General features: G+C 42.8%; 3 protein-coding genes and 1 long non-coding RNA gene across 4 annotated transcripts; all 4 read right to left on the bottom strand.

Moving 5' to 3' along the window:
* Positions 1-52: 52 nt before the first annotated feature.
* On the bottom strand, positions 53-6,207 carry LOC136447135 (uncharacterized). Its single transcript, XM_066445832.1, has 5 exons — positions 6,105-6,207; positions 4,858-5,109; positions 4,058-4,107; positions 1,274-1,431; positions 53-347 (listed from the first exon to the last, which is right to left on the bottom strand). Exons 1-5 carry the CDS (start codon positions 6,205-6,207, stop codon positions 239-241), a joined length of 672 nt encoding a protein of 223 aa, XP_066301929.1. The 3' UTR covers positions 53-238.
* Positions 6,208-8,537: 2,330 nt separating this feature from the next.
* LOC136447134 (A disintegrin and metalloproteinase with thrombospondin motifs 9-like) lies at positions 8,538-13,309 on the bottom strand. Its single transcript, XM_066445830.1, has 10 exons — positions 13,291-13,309; positions 13,031-13,174; positions 12,312-12,502; positions 11,880-11,958; positions 11,365-11,609; positions 11,011-11,122; positions 10,596-10,786; positions 10,063-10,153; positions 9,519-9,565; positions 8,538-9,167 (listed from the first exon to the last, which is right to left on the bottom strand). The coding sequence occupies exons 1-9, from the start codon at positions 13,307-13,309 to the stop codon at positions 9,531-9,533; spliced, it is 1,107 nt and encodes a 368-aa protein (XP_066301927.1). The 3' UTR covers positions 8,538-9,167; positions 9,519-9,530.
* Positions 13,310-13,420: 111 nt separating this feature from the next.
* On the bottom strand, positions 13,421-14,912 carry LOC136447133 (uncharacterized). The gene is made up of 4 exons (XM_066445829.1): positions 14,876-14,912; positions 14,562-14,752; positions 13,982-14,060; positions 13,421-13,737 (listed from the first exon to the last, which is right to left on the bottom strand). Exons 1-4 carry the CDS (start codon positions 14,910-14,912, stop codon positions 13,436-13,438), a joined length of 609 nt encoding a protein of 202 aa, XP_066301926.1. The 3' UTR covers positions 13,421-13,435.
* A 94-nt stretch (positions 14,913-15,006) lies between these two features.
* Positions 15,007-16,542, bottom strand: LOC136446958 (uncharacterized). The gene is made up of 3 exons (XR_010757674.1): positions 16,500-16,542; positions 15,558-15,796; positions 15,007-15,119 (listed from the first exon to the last, which is right to left on the bottom strand). It is a non-coding gene; the product is annotated as an uncharacterized lncRNA (long non-coding RNA).
* Between the last annotated feature and the right edge of the window lie 7,675 nt (positions 16,543-24,217).

The raw sequence follows: 24,217 nt of genomic DNA, 5'->3' as shown, positions 1-24,217 counted from the left end.
GAAGTACATATATATTGGAGCTGTGCACTTACATGTATTAGCAATAGAATGTTCAATAACAGGAGAATGGTATACTAGGCATGAACATTGATGATTATTGAATGATTCTACCATTTTTCTACAATTCCCTTTGCCAGTCAGATACGATCTCTGCCACCGTTAGATCTGCTTGGAGATTAGTATTTAGCCAAGCACACGGATTGTGCTTTCCAAATATTCTCTTCAAAAGGCTTCAACCTTAGCCGTACCACTGTTGCTTGAACTCCCTGATGATGGACCTGGACAGTGATTGGATCTGCCGGTCCTCCATACCAACGGGTGACAGCTTTTTCAGCTGCTGGCCCCACCTGGAACAGGCATGGAATCTCACACTATATATGGCTAGGTTAAGGGCCCTGTTACACTTGTGCGTATATTCAAGTGCGCGTGAGTTGCGCATTAGCATTTTTGGGTTTAAGTAAGGTTTGCGGAGGAAAAGTTGTTTTCTACTTTGACCCACCGTTGTGCAGCATTGTGATCGAACCTAAGAAATCAGTTAATCGGCTGCAAACTTAACCTAAACCAAAAACATGTTAATTCGCAACTCATTCGGACTTGTATATACGCACAAGTGTGATAGGGCCAGGGCTTAACGCAGTCGACTCGGAAAACGCGTGTGTAAACCCAGCCAGTTGTGGAACTAACGAGCTGTAATCGCGTGCCCGTGGTTACCTAATTAAAATTATTGTAGGCATCACACTTAGGTCCACATTTACCTGTATCCGTAAATACTGTGAACCACTAGACTTGGATGTAACGTTACATTGTATAGTACAGCATATACAATGTCGATCCGATATAGTACAGCATAAATCACACTAACCAACAATCCGTACAAAAGAAATTTAAAAACTTGGCATCCTTCCGTGTCTCCTAATTCCCAATAACTTAAGCACCGAGACGTAAAGCACCTAGAACTCAAAGGCCCTACTCAAAGGTATGTCCCTATAGCTCAACTGTTAGCAGCCTCAGTTCAGCTCCTGGTTCCAAATCAATTAGTAACTCAGAGACTCCGGTTCAAATACTAGGAGGCCCATCTCAATTGAGATGGCACCCATCTTTCAGATTTGACGAGTGCAGGTCAAGTTTTCGAGGAGGTGCCTTGAACACGTTTAAGGGAAGAGATAGCACCCCCTCCCTGTAACAATGAAACACGTTTGCTGACCTATGTGCCACTAGGCGCTATACAAGGTGAACAACAACAAAAACAAACCAGAACTGAAACCTTACGCACCCGTTGGTGATGTTCTCCTGGGTCTGCAGGATGACTGACAGCTTCTTCATCATTGCCTCCTGACTCATCATCTGCAGGCTCATCTGATTGGTCAGGTTCTCGTGATGCTCCAGGATGATGGACAGCTCATTGGTCAACATTTGCTCCATCTTTGTGACCTGTGAAGTTTTGGAGAGAGAAGTTGACTGCAATTATGTTTTGTCGAATAGCACCTAGTGTATATCTAGTCTAAATAAATTACGTTTCTAGCAGTCATTCCATTGGTCAGGCCCCAATAAGCTTGGAACAAATTGGGAGACGATGGGGAAGAGGTGGGAGCAAACATCCGAATCCTCTTGATTTGAATATGCATGATATGTGCTAACATGGGCCTGGCGCTATTGTCGTATTGAGAACAATCAGGGTGTTGGTTCTGTGGTGGCTGGTTTCCATAGTGACAGAGAATGCTGAGCTCCTATTGATCTTTAAACAGGTTAAAGGCCACAGGCTCTGCCTCGTTTCCATACATCCCTGGACAGTGATAGTAAATGTTACACAGACTACTGTACAAAACACACTTTTTTTCTCAGAAACATAATGTGAATTTTTACCTTTCCTTTTGGGTTGGGTGGCTCTGCCACAGGGGTAAGGTGGGGGTAGTACTGTAGCTCTGTGTTGTAGCCTAGTTGTAGTTGGCCGTTTCCAGCGTAAATCAACTGTGCCACAATCACCCTGCCACAACCACTGGCTAGCTCTCACAAACGAGCATAGGAGCAGCTCCTGCAGCAGCCTCCCCATGCCAGTCAGACCCCCCCTTACTCAAGACTCCTGCATGGCCTCCACGTGGCCAACCTGGTAACTTGGGACTCACCACCCAAGGCTAACTATGCAGGGGATCTCGGAGCAACGAGCGGCCCCAGAGGTACGGTAGGCATGACCCACCCACGTGTGGACACGCTCTGCCACCGACCAACGCTCGTCCCAGCTATGGGTTAAATAGTAGAGGATGATCACTACCTCTGGCGATGAAGAGTGCAACTCTGACCACCGGCAAGAGGGCGCCTGTTATATGTCACAGAAGCGGCCAGTGATCAAGAGCAGGGAGTCCTGGGACCTGTGCAACTTATCATCTCTGGTCGAAGACAGGGATGACAAAGGCGAAGGGCGGAGGTAGGATGACAGCTTGCTGACCACCCTACAACGACCACTGGACTATGAGAAGGACAACTCATATGACAAACCATACTACAAACCCATTCGAACAAGAGGAATATGAAGAGGCTAAGAAAGCACTCGTTGAAGGAAAGGCTAGCGGGGAAGACGGAATACCTCCAGAAGTCCTGAAGAGATGTGAAGGGTTGGACAAGATCATCCTGGACTTCTGTAACAGAGTACTGATGAAGGGGGAAAAGCCGGAGCAGTGGTCCCTACTAAACATCGTGCCCATACCCAAATCCGGAGACCTTAGACTGGGTAGTAACTACAGGGGTATCAGCCTGAGCTCAGTTGTAGCTAAAATGTTCAACAGGATGATACTTAACCGAATAAGGCCAGCCGTGGACGAACTACTGAGATGCAACCAAAATGGGTTCCGAGAAGGAAGATCAACAGTTGCGCACATACTTGCTCTACGCAGACTGATAGAGGGGATAAAGGGTCACAACCTACCTGCCATCATCACCTACATAGATATCCGGAAGGCTTTTGACACTATCCACAGGAACAAGATGCTCAGGATCCTGAAAGCCTACGGTATCCCAGAGCGGATAGTCAGTGCCATCGGCAGCCTGTACGAAGGAACAAAAGCAAAGGTGACAACTCCAGACGGGGACACCAGGCCTTTTGACATCCAAGCTGGAGTGCTGCAAGGAGACACCCTAGCACCATACTTGTTTGTAATAGTGCTGGACTACACACTCAGGGCGGCCATAGAAGGGAGAGAAGAGGAGTTAGGCTTCCAACTGGTGAGGAGAAAGAGTAGGAGAATTGGGCCAAAAACAGTGACGGACTTGGACTTTGCGGATGACATCGCACTCATTTCCGAGCAAGTCAAGCAAGCCCAGGAACTACTTGGAAATGTAGAATCCTCAGTTGCAAGGGTAGGCCTTCAGATGAATGCAGGGAAAACCAAGTTCATGGCCTACAATCAACCAGTACCAGTATGTTTGAGGACCCAAGAAGGAACCGCACTTGAGAAAGTGGAGGACTTCAGGTATCTGGGGTCCCATATGGAAAGTACCTCTAAGGACATCAACTCTCGTAAGGCAGCAGCGTGGAGAGCCTGCAACAAGCTGGAGAAGATCTGGAAGTCGAACCTACCGAGGAAACTCAAGATACGGCTCTTCCTTTCAACAGTGGAGTCAGTGCTCTTGTACGGCTGCGAAGCTTGGACGGTCACCCCTAAACTAGAGAAACAGCTGGACGGCTGTTATACGAGAATGCTAAGAAGAGTGCACAACATAACATGGGAACAGCACCGGACAAACAAGGAACTCTATGCTGGTCTCCCAAAAGTGTCAGACAAGATACGGGCCAGACGTTTAAGGTTTGCCGGACACTGCCTTAGAAACAACAGGGAAATAGTCTCGGACTTAGTGTTATGGACCCCAGCACATGGGAAAAGAAGACAGGGAAGACCACCCTTAACATACATAGATGTCCTTAAAAGAGACACTGGCATACAAACTGATGGCATGGGGAAGGCTATGCAGGACAGGAGCTTCTGGGCGGCTACAGTGGTTCGGGTGACGGATGAAGGAGACTGGCACCCGACATAAGTCAAGTAAGTAAGTCAAGTAAGTTTACCTTTCCCATCTTTTCCTGTCCCTGGTCGATAGACTGCTGGACAGCCAAGCCTGGATTTGAAATAAAACTTTAGATAAAATTTGTACTGTTAAGAAACTGAATTTGAATTTACTAAACGTCAAACTCTGTTAATAAGGCCATGTTTTTTTTATTATATGGATGACATCCACGCACGCAGCAATTTTCGTCTGTCAATCCCAAAGTCAAAGAAGAAAATGTAAAAGAACTAAAATGTGTGTTTAGTATTGTTCATCCTTCCTGGCCACGTAGATTGTATGATGAAGGCAACTTTTCCATTTCTTTTTATTTATTCGCGCGCTCGCATTAGTTTTGGGGTCCCCGGTGGATGTCATCCATATGAGCACATGAATATGGCCTAACGAGGAAATCAGAGATGGCAAATTACATTGCCGATTTAGTAACTAACTCATATATTATTTAAGTTTTGTCTTGTAGGTAATGATGTAATAAGTTTTTTATCTGATTCACATACTTGTCATAGGTATGTAATATTATCTTTGATTACTATGTTAAGTTTTCTTTTGCATGTAATGATGTTAGGATTTTATTTTATGCGCCTATTTGTCACATGTAGTTAGTTTCTGTTTGCAATGTTGTGTCGCTTCTGTAATGTTACTTTCAAGTAATGTTCCAAATGATGTTGTGATTTTAACTTAAGTTTGTTGTAAAAACTTCGATGTGAAAATTGGTGGTGGTGAATAAAGTAGTGAAAAAAAACTAACTCATATATTATGTTGGTATAGAAACAGACAGGACGATGATCACAGCATCATACTCACACATGGACACAACCACAGCCAGCAGGCAGCAGATCAGCAGGAGCAGGATGAAGCTGATGACGTTCAGCAGGGGCCAGGGGCGGTCTTCCGTCTGATCATGACCGGCCGGCTTCATGCCCACTCCCGGGATGTAGTCGTGCTGGTCATCGATGTCCGGAGATGTGTTGTCGTCATCGGTCTCTGAGCCGGAAAGTTCTGTTAAAGGCAACCAAAGCAATATTAGGGTCAAATGAATGGGAAAAAAGCTGATATCTTTATGGAAGTGACATTAACACTGTTTAGCAAATTTGAATTTAGCTTGTTTTTAATGTGTCAGTCTTATAGAGTACCTGGTGAAATTATGAGAGTTATGGTAAGACTAATGTTGCATATTTGGTATATTTTGTGCCCCGTTTGTTATTATTTGGTAGCCAGCCACTTCCGCGTCGTACGTGCTGTTTTCCAAACCTTGAGGGTATGACGTCATAACCTTGTAGGTATGATGTGGTGTCCCAGACAATTTCCATTTTTAATATATGCATTATATGTATAGCCAATGTCCTTTCTTTGAAATCATCGTATGCACAAACATTTAAGTACATCAAATATCATTGAAATACAAAGTAAATACGGTGGTCTTTCGTAGACATTCTATTAAATTCTTAGAAAAGATTCTAGGCATTATAACAGTATATTATATACCTTTTTACTTGCATATGTATTCAATCACGTCTGGGTACGGAATAAATAGCGTAACCTATTTAGTCTCACGGTGTAGCTAGAAAAAAGCTTCGCCCCCGCATATAATGTTTGCACGTTTTAACCTTACACCATTTTTAATGATACATATAGTAAGGATAAAGGGTTACAGATAGTAAAGATAAAGCAAGCCATAAATGAGGCAAAGTATATCAACATGTTATTTTCGGAGGCTGATAGCGCAATCGCAATGCGACTGCGTCACGGCTTGCAATTTTCAGCCAAGCACACCGGGTCGCACCTAGTCTACTGATAAGTGTCTTGGTGTCTTTATCGTACAAACGTTTCAAGCCTGAGGCCTCCACCATACAATACACAAGACTGACAGTTTTACGGGCACCGGTGTAGTAACAAATGGGTTTCTTGGTGTGTGTTTTTTCTGGACTCGAGAGCAAAAAGCCAGACATAATACAAAAAACCGGCATGCATCAGTTTTCAGATAAAGAATTGATATATAATTGAATTGGATTGCTACCCATATATTGCTGGGTCTCTGACGTTGAACGTACCTGCTTTACCATCCTCGCCCGATGTAAGGTCCAGTGATGTGCCCTTCTGGTCCAAGAAGCTTGACGGGTTCACCCTACAGGCGTCTTCATAGATGTCTGCCATGATGTCGAATGGTCCTCTTCCAATCTTCTGTCTGACACAAACTTTTACATATTCACTACTGAGGGAGCTGCTATGTTTATGTATGCAATTGTTTTTTCCTTCTTTTTTTGTTGTTGTCAAGGACAACAAATTACTTGCCCGGGTGTCTTGCTCATTCCAGGGGTAAGGCCTAGGAATGTTTGGATTTTACCTGCCCCTGCCCTGCTGAGCATTGGCATTTTTCTGACAGCCGATCTATCTGATTATATCTGGAGCAAGGCACATTTAAGTATGGAACTGTAGACTCATCTGGTTCTCTCATATTGACACGGGATGGTAAACGATTATACAAATTTGAGGGCTATGGTAGTAGCTTGGGAACGGGCACTTTCTTCCATTGGTTTGCAGGCATTTCAGCCAGTGTAGTCCTGATTAAGAGTGTATTTTGCCACTTTTTAAAGGGACAAACCATTATTGGTCTCAACACTCCTCTTCCACTCAGTGTTCTCGACACTCCCCTAACATCTAATTACCTTCGCGAAAAATGTGTTTTCGGCAGCGTTTAAATGTAATGGTGTTTAATTGTTGTTGATTTGCGTAAGTCAAGAAGCTATGGATGGATTGATGTCTTTAGGCCTTGACCAACCAAAGGAAAGATTTGAGGATGCCTCAAGAAGGGATGAATGGATTTTGATGCTTTGGGGCGTGTTCGTAGCTTTCGTAAGGATTTTGAAAAACTTTTATGACGTAATGTTAAATCATTCATTCATGGCTGTGAGTACGTTTTATGTGTAAGCAACAGTTTGTTTCAAATAGGAATGTACTATTTCATGGGGCCAGATCTATCGTATTGACTCATAATAACACACCCAGCCATCCAGTCACACTCACACACTGTTAAAAAAATCACAGATGCAAATTTATTCCTAACATTTCCCCTTTATTGTAGAAATCACCAAAAAGCGCAAAATCTTAATCATCTTTAACATCGCCAGTCTCAGATAACAGTCAGTAGATACATTAGTGTTGGTGTTAAACTGCTTGAGTGTTACAGCCTTGATTGTTACAGTTGTTTCTTTACTAGTTATTCTTTATAGGACTGGAACAAACTACAATGTACATGTGGTTCAATGAGCAATACACTTTTTAAGCTGGTTTCCTTTGCATGATCTTAAACATAAGCACTTCTTTTATCCAGTCAGTTCACTTCTTGTACAATCCTATAACATTAAATGATGTGATAATGATTGACACGTTGATAGCTCTGTAAGCACATCTCAAGTTCTTTACATATGTCACTAATTCTTCCATATCTCCATCAAAATCCATTATAAGGATCTTATAACATGTTCTTACAAATCAGCTGACATCATTGATGTACAAATGGAATTCTTGTACATTTACAGGTGTTTCATGAGATCTTGTACAGCGTTAAGACTTTCAACTGTTGATCATGGGACTTGGGGTTTAACTTTCACTTATCGTTACCTATGGATATATACTTGGCAAAAGCAACAACAAAAAATTAAATCCTAATATGGGTCTGAATGATGAACATCAACACATTTCATGCATAGATAGTTTTACACAGACAGATGTGGTGGACTAAAATTCTGTCTTTTAAGATAGAAAAGGCTTTGGTCTTGTAGCCACAAGGTCAGAATCTTAGACTTGTTCTGCCTAGCACCTATCATGCTTCTATGTTCCAATTCTTCTGCTGCTCATGTTGTTAAACAACTGTTCCCCTACCAACACTATTGACATCCAACATCACTGTTTTTGTCAGATCCAAGTCACAAGTTCATATCACCTTTCTGAAGAACAGTATAAAAGATAATCTCAAAGTAGACAAACGGCCCTATCTTGTTTTACATGTTTCATGTATTCTGTACCTGTTTCAAACAGTGTGGGCTTTTCTCTGTTTACCTTCAACTTGTGAGAGGAGCAAAGAAAAATACACACCACTAGAAAGATAGTGAGAATACAAAAAAAATATAAAAAAAAGGCAGAGTCGTACATCTGCTTGGAGATTACATAAGAGGAACATTACGTTGTTATCGGTGTGATGTCATCACTGTTGCCCAGCCAATCAGTTTTCAACTGCACTTTGATGACTCAGGTTGAAGGTCTTACTACTTAAGATTGTGGTCAAGTTTTTTAAAGATGCTCTGTTTGCTAAGATGCATTATTTCAGTCAGAAGAACCAGCATGTTTTAAGGAAAGCATGTTTTAAGGCAAGCAAAAGTATTGTGGTCCGTGCAGTATCTAACGTTATGACTGAGCAGCCCCTAAGTTACAACACAATGTATACCTCTAAGACAGAATCCCCATGTCTTAAGACTTAAGCCTCCCAAAAATTAAAGAAAACTCAATCCGAGTGTTTCCAGTTTTTCACCAAGTAAACTTGGTATGATTCTGTCATCAGAGGGACATTGTGTGCCTGTATCTAAATAAGTAATAATAAGAAATAAAACTATGCAGATTCTAGTGGTACATCGTCTACCCCTATAACAAAATCACCATTCCTAGATTTGATATCTTCTTAGTATTCAAGAAAACTCAATCCGAGTGTTGCCAGTTTTTCACCAAGTAACCTTGGTATGATTTTGTCACCAGAGGGACATTGTATACCTATATGTAAATAAGCAATAATAAGAAATTAAACTATGCGGATTCTATTGGCATATCGTCTACCCCTATGACAGAAGGACCATTCCTAGATTTGATATCTTCCTAGAATTCAAGAAAACTCAATCCAAATGTTGCCAGTTTTTCACCAAGTAAACTTGATATGCTCCTGTCAACAGAGGGACATTGTATACCTGTATCTAAATTGATAAAAAGCAATAAAACTATGATCAGAGTGACTGAAATAAGGTGTTACAGAAGTAGAAGTTGCAAATGCTTAGGCATACAAGAAGGAGCTGTATGGCTGCAGATGAATCCTCTACAAAGCATGTGTAGTCCACTTTGAGGTCCTCCTTAGAATGGATGAAAAAAAATATATATGAGATTATATAGCAAATCATATGACATGATATTATAACGTAATTAATGAAATTGAATACCGCATTTGCGTTAAATCTTCAGTATGTTGATGAATGGCAGAGTGTGTTTGTGATGTCTGTGATTTCTGCCTGTATGTTCCCCTGGTACGTACCTAAGCGTATATGTCCCAGACAATGTGAACACAGTCTAGCTATATTGAATGAATGCAATTGTTGCCTGAGCGCCCTTTTTGTTGTCGAGTTTAACTATAATATGAAAACGATAGCTTTACTGTGAATGATCATAAGGAACTATTTTTTCCATATGTATTACATACAACTTACCCACAACGGACTTCACAGCTCGCCATGAACCACGCCTGGTTCCGACTCTGATAGAAAATGGTAAAAAGAGATCGAATCATTTCAACCTGACTGCACTCTGTCATCTTTGAACACACTAGAAAATGACGAAGATTCCCAGAGACGTGCTTTCACCATATAAGACAGCAGAAGAGATCAACTGCGCATGCACAAAGCCTTGACGGGATATCGGTTATGAAACGACCTGGTTTCGCAAGGCAGCTACCCTTTACCATCAACTATAACGCCGTTTGACATGCCGAAATAATGTATCGATCATGTAATATGTGAATAATTGTATCAATTCTAATGTAGCTTGTTAGATATACGTTTGCTTGATACTCCAGGAAGATTAGCTAGTACTTATTTGTTTGTTTGTTAGTGTTAGTTTGGAGTGAATAAAGTACCCAAATATCCAGATTGTTGTCGTCATTCTTCCCATTCTGCACATTTACATTCATTAAAAGTACTTTCTGAAGGAGTTATTTGTACACAGACATGATGAAATGATGCTTCTTCAACTTACCTTTGCCGTCGTATAACGGGTGCACCAGGTACATTTTCTTCCCGGCAGGCCAGCAGTGTCCACACCATCCACCACATCGGGCAGAGGCAACCTGAATAACACCAAACGTTTGGATAAACATTGTGATATCAAAGATTCCTTTAGATCCATGATAAGGAAAAGAACCTCCAATGATAACTATGCTTGTGTATATCCAAAAATCATATTCTGATTATGTTGTCACTAAGGGCTTTCTACGATGGCAATGACAGTCACGCATGTCTGAAACGTCACCAATGATTGTTATTCACACCAATCAGAAGACTGTGGGTTTGGAACCGGTAAAAATGTTCAAATTCGTCATGCATACTCTTTGCCAAATGCTGAGTGCTAAGAAGAGAAAACGTAATAGGATTTTATCACGAAAAGTACATCCACTTGCTATAGATGATAAATTTCATATCAATACTTTTCAGATTTCCCAAGGCTTTAAATTTTGTACAGGCTATACATGGGATAACACGTTAACAAACTGTAAGTTACAAACAGCAAACCTTCCTATCCTTGGAGATGGACATGTCATTGATGGTCAGAGATTCCGGCCAGCGCTCCTCCATGACCCAGTGGACATCAGGCGCCAGAGCGAGTTCCGTCCCAGTCAAATCTACATTGAACGTTCCCTTCGCACATCCCTGTTTCCACGAATAGCAGTCGCCAGCGTGGCCGTAATCCACGTCATTGGGCCCTGTTGTCAATGAATAATTTGAGTCATTAAACGCTATAGCTCAACAACATTTCTAGTGTCTGAGCAACAAAATCCGTATGTTGATCGGCAAGACTCAACCTTTCTGCACCATTGACTCGATAATGCATCTTTAACATGCAGCACTAGATACTACATACTCGTTATATTACAGCTTGGCAGACACGAGAAATGGCTTATCGTAAGGCAACCAAATGTTGACCTACCGGTGGTTTTGGCAAAGGTGTAGTCATCCCGAATAACCTCAACCCTGGAACTCTCGAACTTGATCCTGAGCTTGCTGAACTTCGTGGTCCCGGCACGCGAGGCATATGGGTCCTGAAGGCAATAAACAAATAAAAAATACCTTGGCTTCACATCGTTCACTAATGAATATAAATGTACAGCCAAGAGGTTTACTAAAAAGTTCGTTGTACGGACATATTCTAACTGGTACAATTGAGTCAATCTGTCAACTTTCAGTCACTCTGGGGAGTTTGTTTGTTTGTTTGTTTGTTTGTTTGTCTGTTTGTTTGTTTGAACCTTTGTAGCGTATTGTTTTCATCAACAGTTTCATTTACCTGCAATGGGCCGGTGCACTGACCTCCTGCCGAATCTGCCAGTCGGTCGGAAAAGACAATGGCGTAGTTATCATCAGGGCCGGTTGGTAGGGTCAAGAACTCTTTCGGGCTCCCTGAGTCCATGTCATGGCAATAGACGCGGAGGGATACATCCTTGTCTTTGGGGAAGGGGTAGAGCGTGTACTCGCCGTCGTCGGCCTCGGGGTTTAGAGACTTCCGGTCAGCGCACGATGCGGCCTTGTGACCTGGAACGATGAGTTTATGTTGGCATTAGATGTTGTACGTCAGCTAAGAAGAATACATGGAACAGCTTTTTGCAAATATGGTCCTCTGAAGACGCCCCCTCCTCTCCCCCGGGCATAAGAGGCAGACTACAGTACAGTAGACAAAGTACTATCGGCTGTCAGTTACTCTTAGACTTGTATCTATTTCCGTGCATGTAAATCGGAAACCTGGCAGTGTTCAACCACTTCTGATCCACTTTTTTAAAACTTACATTACCGTGCTGTACTTACATTGCGGATGCAGCAGATGCATTTTCTTTCCGACAGGCCAGCAGTGTCCGCACCATCCACCACACCGGGCAGAGGCAACCTGAATAACAACAAATGTTGGAGCAAACATCATCATCTAATACAATATTCCACCAACGAGACCTCACAACCGATTATACGAAAGTGAAATTTCATTGAATACTGTGCTTGTCCATGCAAAAGGATCATGTTGTGACTTACTAAGCGAAGACGTTGTTTGTTTATCAATGCAATAGATAGGAGAGAAGTCGGAATGTCTGCTAATAAGTTGATACATGCACTGTAGTGTGAAGGCAGCCCTTTTCTTTTGGATTATTTCGAGTGATCTTGGACTTGGACTGTTGAGTTATACCGTGGATCCAATACAAAATTTATTGTTAAATCTTTTCGGTAAGTTTCAGAAAAACGACAAACCTTCCTATCCTTGGAGATGGACATGTCATTGATGGTCAGAGATGCCGGATTGCGCTCCTCCATGGCCCAGTGGACATCAGGCGCCAGCGCGAGTTCCGTCCCAGTCAGATCCACCTTGAACGTTCCCTTCGCACATCCCTGTTTCCACGAGTAGCAGTCGCCAGCGTGCCCGTAATCTATTTCATGGGGCCCTGTTGACAACGAAGACGGTTAAGGTTAAAGTTAAAGTATCCCAGACGTCTTGATAAGACGCATAGGGGTGGCGCCCATCTCCATTTCTGTAGCCCTTGGGCCACACATCTGTTCAAGTCATTACAGCCGGGTGCTAGTACGCTGGTAGTGATGTGTGTTTAACATCCATAATCTTTCCCAAATGCTAGTGAGTCATAAGAAATCATGGCTCATTTGCAATTCTAGACGTTCTCCCATGCATGGCAAAAAAATGATCAAGTTGACTTGAAAGTAGCCGTTATTTTAGTACATTCTACAACAAGAAGACATTCTCTGACCAACAGCAGAATTTATATGTTGACGGTTAAGACACCGGCAAACATTCTGCACCGTTGGATGTGATGGTGCAAAAATGTCCCTTTTTCTGACTTGAGGTATCCTCGTGAGCCATGGATAGGTCTGAACTATTAACACTAAATACTGGTCACATCGCAACGGACTAAACGGTTGCAATGTCCTCATCGCAAGGTTATAAATTGTTGACCTACCGTTGGTTCTGGCAAAGGTGTAGTCGTCTCGATGAACCTCGACCCTGCATTTCTCGAACTTGATTCTGAGCTTGCTGAACTTCGTGGTCCCGGCACGGGAGGCATACGGGTCCTGAAGGCAGAAACACAATTGAACTAGAAAAACTATGGGGTACTCGTATTGGCTGCGTGGATATATTCTAAGGTTCAATGAAGTAATCTGCCAACTTTACAATTCTATTGGTGTGCAGCTTTACATGTCTGTCAACATTTTCACTTACCTGCAATGCGCCGGTACATCGCGATCCGAACAAAAATTACATTGAATTCACATCGTTCTCTAATGAATATTAATGTACAGCCAAGAGGTTTACTAAAAAGTTCGTTGAACGGACATCTTTTAACTGGTACAATTTAATCGATCTGTCAACTTTCAGTCTCTCTGGTGAGTAGCGAATCGTTTTTATCAACAGTTTCATTTACCTGTAATGGGCCGGTGCACCGACCTCCTGCCGAATCGGCCAGCCGGTCCGAAAAGACAATGGCGTAGTTCTCATCAGGACCTTTTGGTAGGGTCAGGAACTCTTTCGGGTTCCCCGATGCCATGTCGTGGCAATAGACGCGGAGGGATATATCCTTGTTCGTTGTAAAAGGGTAGAGTGTGTACTCGCCATCCCCATATTTTGGATTTAGAGACCTTACTTCAGAACACGATGCTGGCTTCTTGCCTGGAACGATTTATGATCAGGTTGATATTACATTTATTTGTCACCTCTTTCTGCAATAATGTATAAGAGGATGACTCAATAGATACTTCCCCTGGCCAACTTGCATCTATTACACGCGGCTGAAATTTCACATGTAAAAAACTCCATTTGCGATGAATAATCAAGTGTATCAATCCACGTATAAACGTATAATCATTACACGCACGGAATTTCATTAATTAATTCATCAACGAGCAGTACTTACATTGCGGGTGCACCAGATACATTTTCTTCTCGGCAGGCCAGCAATGTCCGCACCATCCACCACATCGGGCAGAGGCAACCTGAATAACAACAAAAGTTGGAGCAAACATCATCATAGTGAAGACTCCATCAACCAGACCTTCAACCTCATTCCAAGAGTGTGAAATTTCACAGATTGCTCAGATTGTATGCATATGCAAGATAGTTATATTATGAATTATGTTGTCGCTAGGGACTTTCTACAAGCCAGTCAATGCACGTCTAAAAGACAAGACTGTTTGGTATTACATTCACATGCAGGAAAATGAAGCATTGGAATCGACAAGAAAAAGTTCGCCATGATTGTAATACTGGTCATCTTAAATCATAGAGATTGCATGCAACGTACAAATAAGTTTGAAAAGGGAATACACTGTTTGCTAATCAATGTAACGAAAAGGGATACTGAATACCTATATATAACAAATGTACAATTGTATGGAAAAGTAATCTATTAATTAAAGGTGATATTTCAAAATGATCTGGGACATGTGAGTGAGCTTAACTGCCTTCTCGAGTTGTACCGTGGATAAGTGACAAACCTTCCTATCCTTGGAGATGGACATGTCATTGATGGTCAGAGATTCCGGCCAGCGCTCCTCCATGGCCCAGTGGACATCAGGCGCCAGCGCGAGTTCCGTCCCAGTCAGATCCACCTTGAAAGTTCCCTTCGCACATCCCTGTTTCCACGAATAGCAGTCGCCAGCGTGGCCGTAATCTACTTCATTAGGCCCTGTGTAAAGACGGAAAAACATTAGTTCTTCCTTGGTAAAAGTTGAACAAGTCTACTCTCAAGAACAACACACCATTGAATATGATTCTCAACACATTTCCTCTATTTGACCTAAAGACGCACTATGTAGTATTGGTGACTTGAGGTACGAATCTGCCATCGATGGGTCAGGGAGCACTACATACCGCTCACTTTGCAACTTGACAGACAAAAACTATCATGATTCTATTTTATGCAAACCAAATGTTGACCTACCGGTGGTCTTGGCAAAGGTGTAGTCATCTCGAATAACCTCGACCCTGGAACTCTCGAACTTGATTCTCAGCTTACTGAACTTCGTGGTCCCGGTACGTGAGGCATACGGCTTCTACAGTCAATAGATATTCAAGAAATTATACTAGCTTCCTATATTCTAATTAACTAACTTACTAACTGATTACATGAATTGATAGAGTTTGAAGATCCATATTTTGGGAAATTTTATGTTCTGTTACATCTCATTGATTACACGAATAAGGTTTACCGAAATCACATGAGTTGCTCGTGTGCAAGTCCTATCCTTTAGCTTGAAATCATTTCGTAAGTTATGGAAGTGCCATCCACTTGTTTGGCTTGCCAGCGTAGGTCATATACATAGACAGACACACAACGAAACAATATATCTCCTTTCCAACGATAGTGATGCAGTCATGAGGCTTACCGCACGGACACATCGTATGCTAAGATACAATTTAGTGAATCTTCAAACATTACAGCGCGCTAGCGGTGAGTAGCTTTATCTTTCTAGCACGAGTTTGTTGCTTACCTGTAATGCGCCGGTACATCGCCATCCGTCAGCCAGCCGATCAGAAAAGACAATGGCGTAGTTTTCATCAGGACCGTTTGGTAGGGTCAGGAACTCTTTCGGGTTCCCCGATGCCATGTCGTGGCAGTAGACGCGGAGGGATACATCCCTGCTCGTTGCAAAAGGGTAGAGTGTGTACTCGCCATCTTTGTTTGCGTCGTTTAAGGACTTCTCCTCTGAACACGATGCTGCCTTGTGGCCTGAAACGAGGAATATCAACATGAGATGTTGTAGCTGAGGACAACTGACATATTTTGGCATCGGTGGTAGCTTTTAAGTTGATCATACAAATTAATGTTTTATTTACACGATAAAACCTTTAAGAAGTAATTTCACAATGATTCCATCATATATATATGATGTACAACGTACACGCACTACTAGGTAAAGGTCCCACAGACTTTTTTGAAGCCAGACAAGCAGTAAGTTGTTAATCAGATCTCATTTCACCGGTACCGCCTTTACTTCTTCAATCGAAGTCAGGTACCCATTTACATTTTGGGAGGGGTGAGGAATTTCTTTTCCTAGGACATAACGTAATATTAAGGAATGCCTGGGACCGAAATCGTGATTTCTGTATCCAGTTACTGGTAGTCTAACCACTAAGCCATCGACGCACATGTAATAGGGCGGAATTTGCATAGCTGCTGGGAAAATAACTGTGAGATACACTGTCCTAGAACCATATGTGAAGCGATTCGTTGCCAACGTTGCCAACGTACGTTGCATGTATTTCATTGACTGAGGAGGAAGAGACAATGTATGTTGATTATAAACAAATTCACACTTTCTAATGCACATTTGCAGTCATTAAATAATGTCTAATGACCTCAAACTTTGACCTGAGACCACAATGCATCAAGTCTGCACATTTGCACCAGGTAGTATGAAATGGGTTATTACTTGCAGTTCCTCCCACAGTTAGTAGGACCAGCGACAGCAGCACCCACACATGAAACGTCATCGTCGGAGATCTGACTGGCAGGATCAAACTAGAAGACAGGACGAAATCACATGAGTAGAGGGTGACATTTCTTAGAAAATTGATATTTACATGGCCAAAACTCTTCTGAAAGATTTATTCTAGCTGAAATATTCATAGCAGAAATTGGACATGACACTTAGAGAACAAATTTTTACTAGAGTCCGGGTCCTTCGAGAAACACTTAGAGCTTTTGACTTCCACATTTACATAACACAATGCATGGTAATCTTCACCTTTAACTAATTCTAACAACATCAGAAATTTAATACAATGGATCTGACGAGAACCTGAAAAGTCTGGTATCAGTTATATCGCCCAAGGATAAGCAGATATAGAGATACGTGACAAAAACGACCTTTGCCACTGTTCGTGCATACAAAGCCCGAAGCTATATGATTATCTACGGCAAATGTCAGCAATAATAAGCCCACGATGATCTTGTCGTAAACAAGAGCTCAGCCTCAGAATGCGCCTAAACCTGTTCTTTCAAAGCAGTGAGCCGAGTGAAATTTTAGGCACCATGAGAAGATATCAATCTTGTGACATTATGTGGCAAGATGGTTCTGCCCTTTTGTTGCTTTCCAAGCCGCATTCAGTTAACACAGTCGAACCATTTGTGACTGTGGTTTTATGACAAGAATTTTGATATAGCAGAGGATTCTGTACAAAAGTAGAAAAGTATTATCTAATAGGTTTTAAATCTAGCTGCAGGTAATGATTGCTAATTGCTGTACATAAGTGGTAGATAAATTATCAGTTTATTACTATCGCCAATCTTGTTTCCACAAGTACGCTAGCCACAAATGAATGCACATGATTGCTTTCAGGGGGCAATAAACTCAAAAGGGGGCGTAAACGCTGTAGCTGCAAATCGGCCGATATGACCTTGGGAAAGTGGCGCGAATATGCGACTATGTGATTGGTGGAGACAACAACCAACCCTTCTTTTGTACCACCAGGTGCCCGGATGTGCCGCTGGCTATTTCAAAGATGACTTAGCGTGGGAGTGGCGTGAACACGTGATAATGACCAAAATCACGATACGTGGCGTCGGTGGCGTAATGGCAGGGTGTTTGGCCCAGAACCCAGAGGTCCTGGGTTCGAATTCTGGATCCCCTGACTTGTCCCGTTGACGTGGTGCCCTTGGGAAAGGCGAATTCGGGTGAAAATGAGTACCTAGCCTCGGATGGGACGTTAAATGGAAATCCCGTGTTGCAGGATAACCACACCTCGAGCAGGTAAAACAACCCACCACACTTATCGAAAAGAGTAGAGGTTCTTCTCGATGTGAGAGGATAAAATAAATCTGTCCGGATATGCAGCTTGTACTCACCAGTAGAAACTTGGTGTGTTACGCCACGAGGCTGTTTACTAGGTAAGCAATACAAGCAAGCAAACAAGCTATTTGCCGCTATGTACTTGTTTTTGAGAGCGCGCCACGACGTTTTGTGGGTCTGCGATTTTATAAGTGATATATAGTGTCAATCGTCAATCGACCCGACATAGACTAGTTTGTCTCTACTAGTACGCTAGCAACAAGATACGTAAATGCTTCTTGCAGGAGGGCGATGAACTAAAAAGTGGGTGTAAACGCTGTAACTGCGAGCCGGGCCATCTTTGTGCTCAGGCTCATAATTCACGCACAGAACGAGTAATTATCTATTGTACAGTATATGACAATATGCGGGATATTTTTGTTTGTTGGTTTACACGGCCGTCGTACTTGTGTATTGTCCCCTTTACCTTCAGAGGGAACACTGATATTTAAGAAATGGTCATAAAACGCTGAAGCAGACAGTCGGGTCATCCCTGTATTCTAGTCGTCCATGACCCCAGATAACGAATACCTATCAATCGTCTGAGATATGACATGATATACAGTTCGGAGTTGTTGTGATGGTTTCGCCGTAAGTTTTAGGCGCTGGTAGAACAAAATATCGTGTCGTGCGTCAAGTTACGTATCGGATGCTCTTGCCGATGTCTTCCGCGGTCTCAAGTTCTCTCGCAAAGTAGCGCAAAGTGTGCGGCCGATATGGTTCCTTATATTACAGCGGACTGCGCCTGAGGCGCCGCGCGTTTGGCCAGATATATCTTTTCTTTTCTAGCAACAGGTGCCCGGATGTGCCTTTGGTTTTTGTTTTTAAGTTAAGACCGATACGACCTTGGGATAGGAGTGGCGGGAAAATGTGACCATGTGATTGGTGGAGACAACAACCAATCATTATCTAATCGGCTAAATGTAACTTTTCTTTTGTACTTGCAGGTGTGGCCGGATGTGCCACTGGCTTTGTTATGAGAAAAAGCTGATGTGACGTTGAGAGAGGAATGGCGCGAACATGTAACGATGTAATTGGTGGAGACAACAGCCAAGTAGAACTTAATTGGCTAAACATAACTTCTCTGGTGAATTTGCAGAAGCCGGAATGTGTGACTGGCTTTTTCAAAGACGAGGCTGATGGAACATTGGGGTAGGAGTGACGCGTATTTGTGACGATGTGAGTGGTGGAGACAAGAAGCAACTATCATTTAATCGGTTGGATGTGGTCTTTCTTTTGCACATGTACATGTGCATGCAGGTGCCCGGATACGCCTCTGGCTTTTTCAACATTGGAACAGGAGTGGCACGAACACGTCACGATGATCAAAATCACTATTTGTCGCTATGTACCTATTCTTGGAACAAATGCTTCTTGTCTCTACGCCAGCGACAAGATATGTAAATGCTTCTTGCAGGAGAGCAACTAACTCGAAAGTGGGCGTAAACGCTTTAACTGCAAGTCCTTGTATTCAGGCTCAGGGACCAACTGGACGAGTAATTATCAATCGTACGACAATGACGTGGTGTGGATACCCCGGCCGTCACACTAGGTGTGTGCTGTTCAGATGCAGTAACCCATGACAAAGTGCTATCACCTTTAGAAGTCTTTTCGGAACAATGATAATCAAGGCGTAAAACGCAGAAGCAGACTGTCGGGTCATCACTGTATTCAAGTCTATGACCCAATGGGGTCACGTGTTACTATCAATCGTCTGAGAGATGACATGATATACCCGGGCTGCACAGGTAGGTGGTTATTGCTAGCTGAGCCGTGATGCCAGTGTATTGTTCTGATATAATTACCCTTGACAGATCGCCAAAGGATGATCATCTTGTTTCTGCTCACAGACTTGAAAGAAGCCGACACTTTTCACACTCGGAATAGGAATAACAGTCTGCTGTTATTGTGTGTGTTTCATCTCAAGACAACCGCAGTGCACAACCACGAATTTTTCTAGTATGTAAATGATACAGTAACATTTGGAGACGCAGGCAAAAGGTTGATTGACTACGAAAGCAGTACAAAATGAATAGGTGAACTGAAGTAAACTACTACCAAAATGTCTGGGTCCGAAGAAAAAGGGGAGCAAATAACTGAATTGAGCTCATTATAACATCGGCCGTATAGTGACCCAGGTATCGGTTTATGTGATCCGTGAGTCGTCAGTTTTAGGGGCTGGTAGAACAAAATGTCGTGCCATGCGCCAAGTCTCATATCGGCTGGCAAGATCGTGGTGTCGTCAGTCTATTTACGGGCCGGTGGAACAAGATACCACGCCTCGCGCCCAGCCGCGCCTCGGTTGAGGTCGTGGAGGTTTCAGTCATTTTAACACGATGGAGTTGTATTCAGAATTCTAACTCCTTACAACAATGGCCATATAAGTGCTTTGGTTGTTGGGATCATGGACTCGTCAGTTCTTTTACCGACTTTCAGGACAAAATACGACGACATGCGCTCTTTCGTGTGTCGGTGGTTGAGATCTAGATAACTGTTTTTTTTTGCCTAGTCGTTCGTCCTTCGTCGAAATTGTGTTGTCATTTCTTTCTGACTGGACAAAATAAGGCGCAGAGCACACCGTCGGAATTCAGTCACCGAGACCGTGGTGTCGTTGGTTTTTAACCCCTCGGGCGGTAGAACAAAATTTCGCGCTGTTAGATCCACCCTGCACCGGTTGTTTAGATCATGGTGTTGTCAGTTTTTCACGGGCTAGAAGAACAGCTTAACGCGGCGTGTTCTCAGTTATAGTCCATCGTTTGTAGAGACCGCGGAGTTCTCAGTTACTTTTCGGGTTGGTGGAACAAAATATGGCGCTGTGCGCAAAGTCGTTCGTCCGTCCTCGAGACCGTGGTGTCGTTAGTTTTTCGACGGCTCATTAACGGTTGCTAATTTCGTGGTGTTCCTAGTTTTTTGGACGGGGTAACAAACCAAAATACCGCGCCCTGAGCTTAGTCATACATTGGTATTAAGATCTTGTAGCATTCAGTTCCTTAAGGTTTGACAAAATGAAATACGACGCAGTGCGATCAGCTGTGCGTCGGTGCAGGGCCTGCCTGCGTCGGTGGTGGAGACTATGATGTCATAGGTTTAAAGCCTTTTCGTCGTTGCGAAAGGCGAAGCAACAAGTTAGGGCATTGTTAATGCTCATTCATGAAGTCACATTGTGAACTTACAAGTTAGCCCTATACGCGGAATGGAATTCTTTCTTTGTGACATGGAACATGCAGGAACGTTGATATTCATCATGGAAGCTAAAAAAAAGGAAGCAAACAATAAAAGGAGAGATTCGAATCGCTAAACGAATTCTAGTCAGACTTGACGTATGGCGTGCAATCGTAGCTTGTAGTCGGGGCATTCTCAACCAGTCCTCCACCTTTTAAAAAGGGTGTGTCTGCAATAAACAACAGCTAGCAGAGCCCGCCGCAAGTTACCTTAGTGTTCGTTGTATAAAATTGGCTCGTACATTCCACAGTATTGTCAGGGAAGACGTTTTATATAGGGGCTAGCAATATAATCACCAACTCACTGTTAGACGACGTCAGGCCAGCTGGTTGCGAGGGTTGCGCTTCACACGGTGGCTGGGATGTTCTTACAGATGTCTTCGCCGCCCCAAGTTGTCTCCCGAAGAAGTGCGGAGTAGGGCGCCGATATGGTCACTTATATTTCAGCGGACTGCGCCTCAGGCGTCACAAGTTTGGTTAAATATAACTTTTCTTTTGTACAGGCATGTCCCGGATGTGCCTTTGGCTTTCAAAAATGCTGATGCGACCTTGGGGTAGGAGTGGCGCGAACATGGAACGATGTGATTGGTGGAGACAACAACCAATTAGGATTTAATTGGCCAAACATAATTTTTCTGGTGAATTTGTGATGTGATGATTCTTAAAATTTCTAAGTGTCGCTACACGTACGTGCTTATTCTTGTGAGCGCGACAAGGAGAATGATACCGCGATTTCTGCGGATGAGATAATTAAAGTGGTATACACAGAATCAGTCCACCCCGATTTTGTTTCCACAAGTACACCGGCCACAAATAAATGCACAAGCAAAGAGGGCAATGAACTAAAAAGGGGGCGTAAACGCTGTGGCTGCAAATCGGCAAATCCTCGCATTCATGATCAGATACATGAGCCCACAGGACTAAATACCGATCTCATAACAAACAAGATATCCAAATCGGAAGTTTTGCTGCAGTACCTTAAAATGTTGCTAGGAGCCCCGACATCTAATCATTTCGAGGTCTCATCAAGACCTACCCACATACTAAATACAATCGATTCAGATCTTCTCGAGTCATGCTGGTCTTACACACACACACACACACACACACACACACACACACACACACACACACACACACACACACACACACACACACACGCACACACACACACACACACACACACACACACACACACACACACACACACACACATACACACACACACACACACACACACACATACACACAAACGCACACACACAAACGCACACACACACACACACACACACACACACACACACACACACACAAATACTAACGCTACCGAAAACATAACGTTCTTGGCGAAGGTAATGGCGATAAGTTAAACCTAAGACTTGCTCTCAATCGATTAGTTTCAGACCATTTACAGAGTATTGTGATGGCACGGTTTAGAGGTCATTTGGGGCCAATGGAAATGGGCGTAAACGTTGTGGCAGAAAGGTGGGTCAGACTTGTATTGAAGCCCATGACCCAAGATAACGAATAGCTATAAATCAGCTGACATGATGTACCCGGTCTGCACAGGTGGTTATTGCTAGCTGGGCCGCAATGCCTGTGTATTGTTTTGATGCATGAATGAATAGATGATAAATGAAGTCTATTTTCTTGTCTTGCGTTCTTGTCACCCACGCAAAGCTGTGCTGCTCACAGCAAAATTCAATGGTCACCCAAGGTTAGGTAAGACACTTCTGTGGCATGTCGATACAACCACTTTAAATCTAGGAGAGAAGAACCCACATGTTGTTATGTGTTCCCTCGTACCCGATTAAAGTGACTGGAAAAGGCGCCCCCTCCCAGTTACAAACCGAGCTGGCTAGGAACCTGAGACGGACTTGTGTATATGTAACACACTTAACACATTGAGTGATTGGGATCGTGGAGTCTTCAGTGCGTTGACTTGGCTACCAGGACAAATAAAAGACACCGAACTTCGGTTGTTTAGGGCACTAGTTAGATTTTGTGAAGGACAGTCAAAACAAAATACGCCGTTGTGTGATTGTGGATAATTGTAATCAGTTCTTTTGTGGTATCCTGGAACAGAATACCGCGCTGTGTGATCAGTCGAACGTCGGTTGTTGAGATCGTGGAGTTGTCACTTCTTTCGCGGTGTGATAGAAACTACAAGTGGGTGTTTGACCTCAAGAACCCTACTGCTATTGCCGCCGATAATTTCCGTCTCTTCTATGGACATCGAGAGACTCCTAGCGGATAAATTGTGAACAACATGGCCTGAACGCTGTCCGATGGTTGCTTCTGGCCGTTTACAACTTTTTGTAAATAGTTAACAACATTCAATATGCTCTTGGAAATGCATACGCATTGTACATAATAGCTCGACCACCATGGCTTTTGTGGACAAACATAGGCTATTTTTGCAATTCCTGGATCAACAGGTCATGCCATATCTATAATATATGCTTTATCCGTCAACAATAAACTTTAGAAGTTTTTTGACATACAAACTTTGTTTTCTCTCTGTCATTTAGGACCTAGATTCATCACCAGAGCAACAATGGTGATGGTGAAGCAGCCGTCTGAGTTGCTGAGTAATCTGAAATCATCGCCAGCTTTGTTTCTCAAACTCAAATACAGGCACAAAAGTCACTAAACACTCACAAAAATATGACATGTGGGCATCTAGTACTAACATGCTGTACTTAATGAACATTAAGTGTAATAATACGTGCATGTTCAGACAGGATGTGGGTGTGATTTACATTGAAATCCAGAACTTGAATAAACGGTATGCATAGAGAAAATATAACTTTGGCTACCTGTTTATTTTGTAAAGAAGTCTGCGTATGACATACATATAACTTTTCGATAGAACCTTACCAAGTGACATTTACTAAAGGATACGTCACAAATTACCTAGTAGGACAAGTTTTTCCAGCGTTTGGGAAATCACCTATGACACCATCCCTCAAAATAGACGTGTGATGCCATTGGTTATAATTACTTAATAAGCAAAACGGTCATTTCGTATTCACAATATAATGAACGTCACAATGACGTATGGAGATTACAACCAATAGGTGCACAGTGTTGTCTGTA

The sequence above is a fragment of the Branchiostoma lanceolatum genome, chromosome 13 (assembly GCF_035083965.1).
Source record: "Branchiostoma lanceolatum isolate klBraLanc5 chromosome 13, klBraLanc5.hap2, whole genome shotgun sequence".
In the NCBI taxonomy this organism is placed as follows: Eukaryota; Metazoa; Chordata; class Leptocardii; order Amphioxiformes; family Branchiostomatidae; genus Branchiostoma; species Branchiostoma lanceolatum.
Note: the sequence above shows the minus strand (reverse complement) of the source record. Positions and strands in the feature narration are given on the sequence as shown.

Excerpts from the sequence above, each read along its gene's own strand:
- LOC136447135 (XM_066445832.1), bottom strand. The coding sequence starts at position 6,207 with ATGGCAGACATCTATGAAGACGCCTGTAGGGTGAACCCGTCAAGCTTC. Across the intron at positions 1,432-4,057 it reads GACAGGAAAAGATGGGAAAG|GTCACAAAGATGGAGCAAAT; the intron begins GTAAACTTACTT and ends AAAACTTCACAG. Across the intron at positions 348-1,273 it reads CAGGAGAACATCACCAACGG|GTGGGGCCAGCAGCTGAAAA; the intron begins GTGCGTAAGGTT and ends TGCCTGTTCCAG.
- LOC136447134 (XM_066445830.1), bottom strand. Across the intron at positions 11,610-11,879 it reads GCATCTGCTGCATCCGCAAT|GTCACAAGGCCGCATCGTGC; the intron begins GTAAGTACAGCA and ends TCATCGTTCCAG. Across the intron at positions 10,154-10,595 it reads CCATCTCCAAGGATAGGAAG|GTTGCCTCTGCCCGATGTGG; the intron begins GTTTGCTGTTTG and ends GGTGTTATTCAG.
- LOC136447133 (XM_066445829.1), bottom strand. The coding sequence starts at position 14,912 with ATGGCAGATTCGTACCTCAAGTCACCAATACTACATA. Across the intron at positions 14,753-14,875 it reads CAAGTCACCAATACTACATA|GGCCTAATGAAGTAGATTAC; the intron begins GTGCGTCTTTAG and ends GTCTTTACACAG. Across the intron at positions 13,738-13,981 it reads GTATCTGGTGCACCCGCAAT|GCAAGAAGCCAGCATCGTGT; the intron begins GTAAGTACTGCT and ends AAATCGTTCCAG.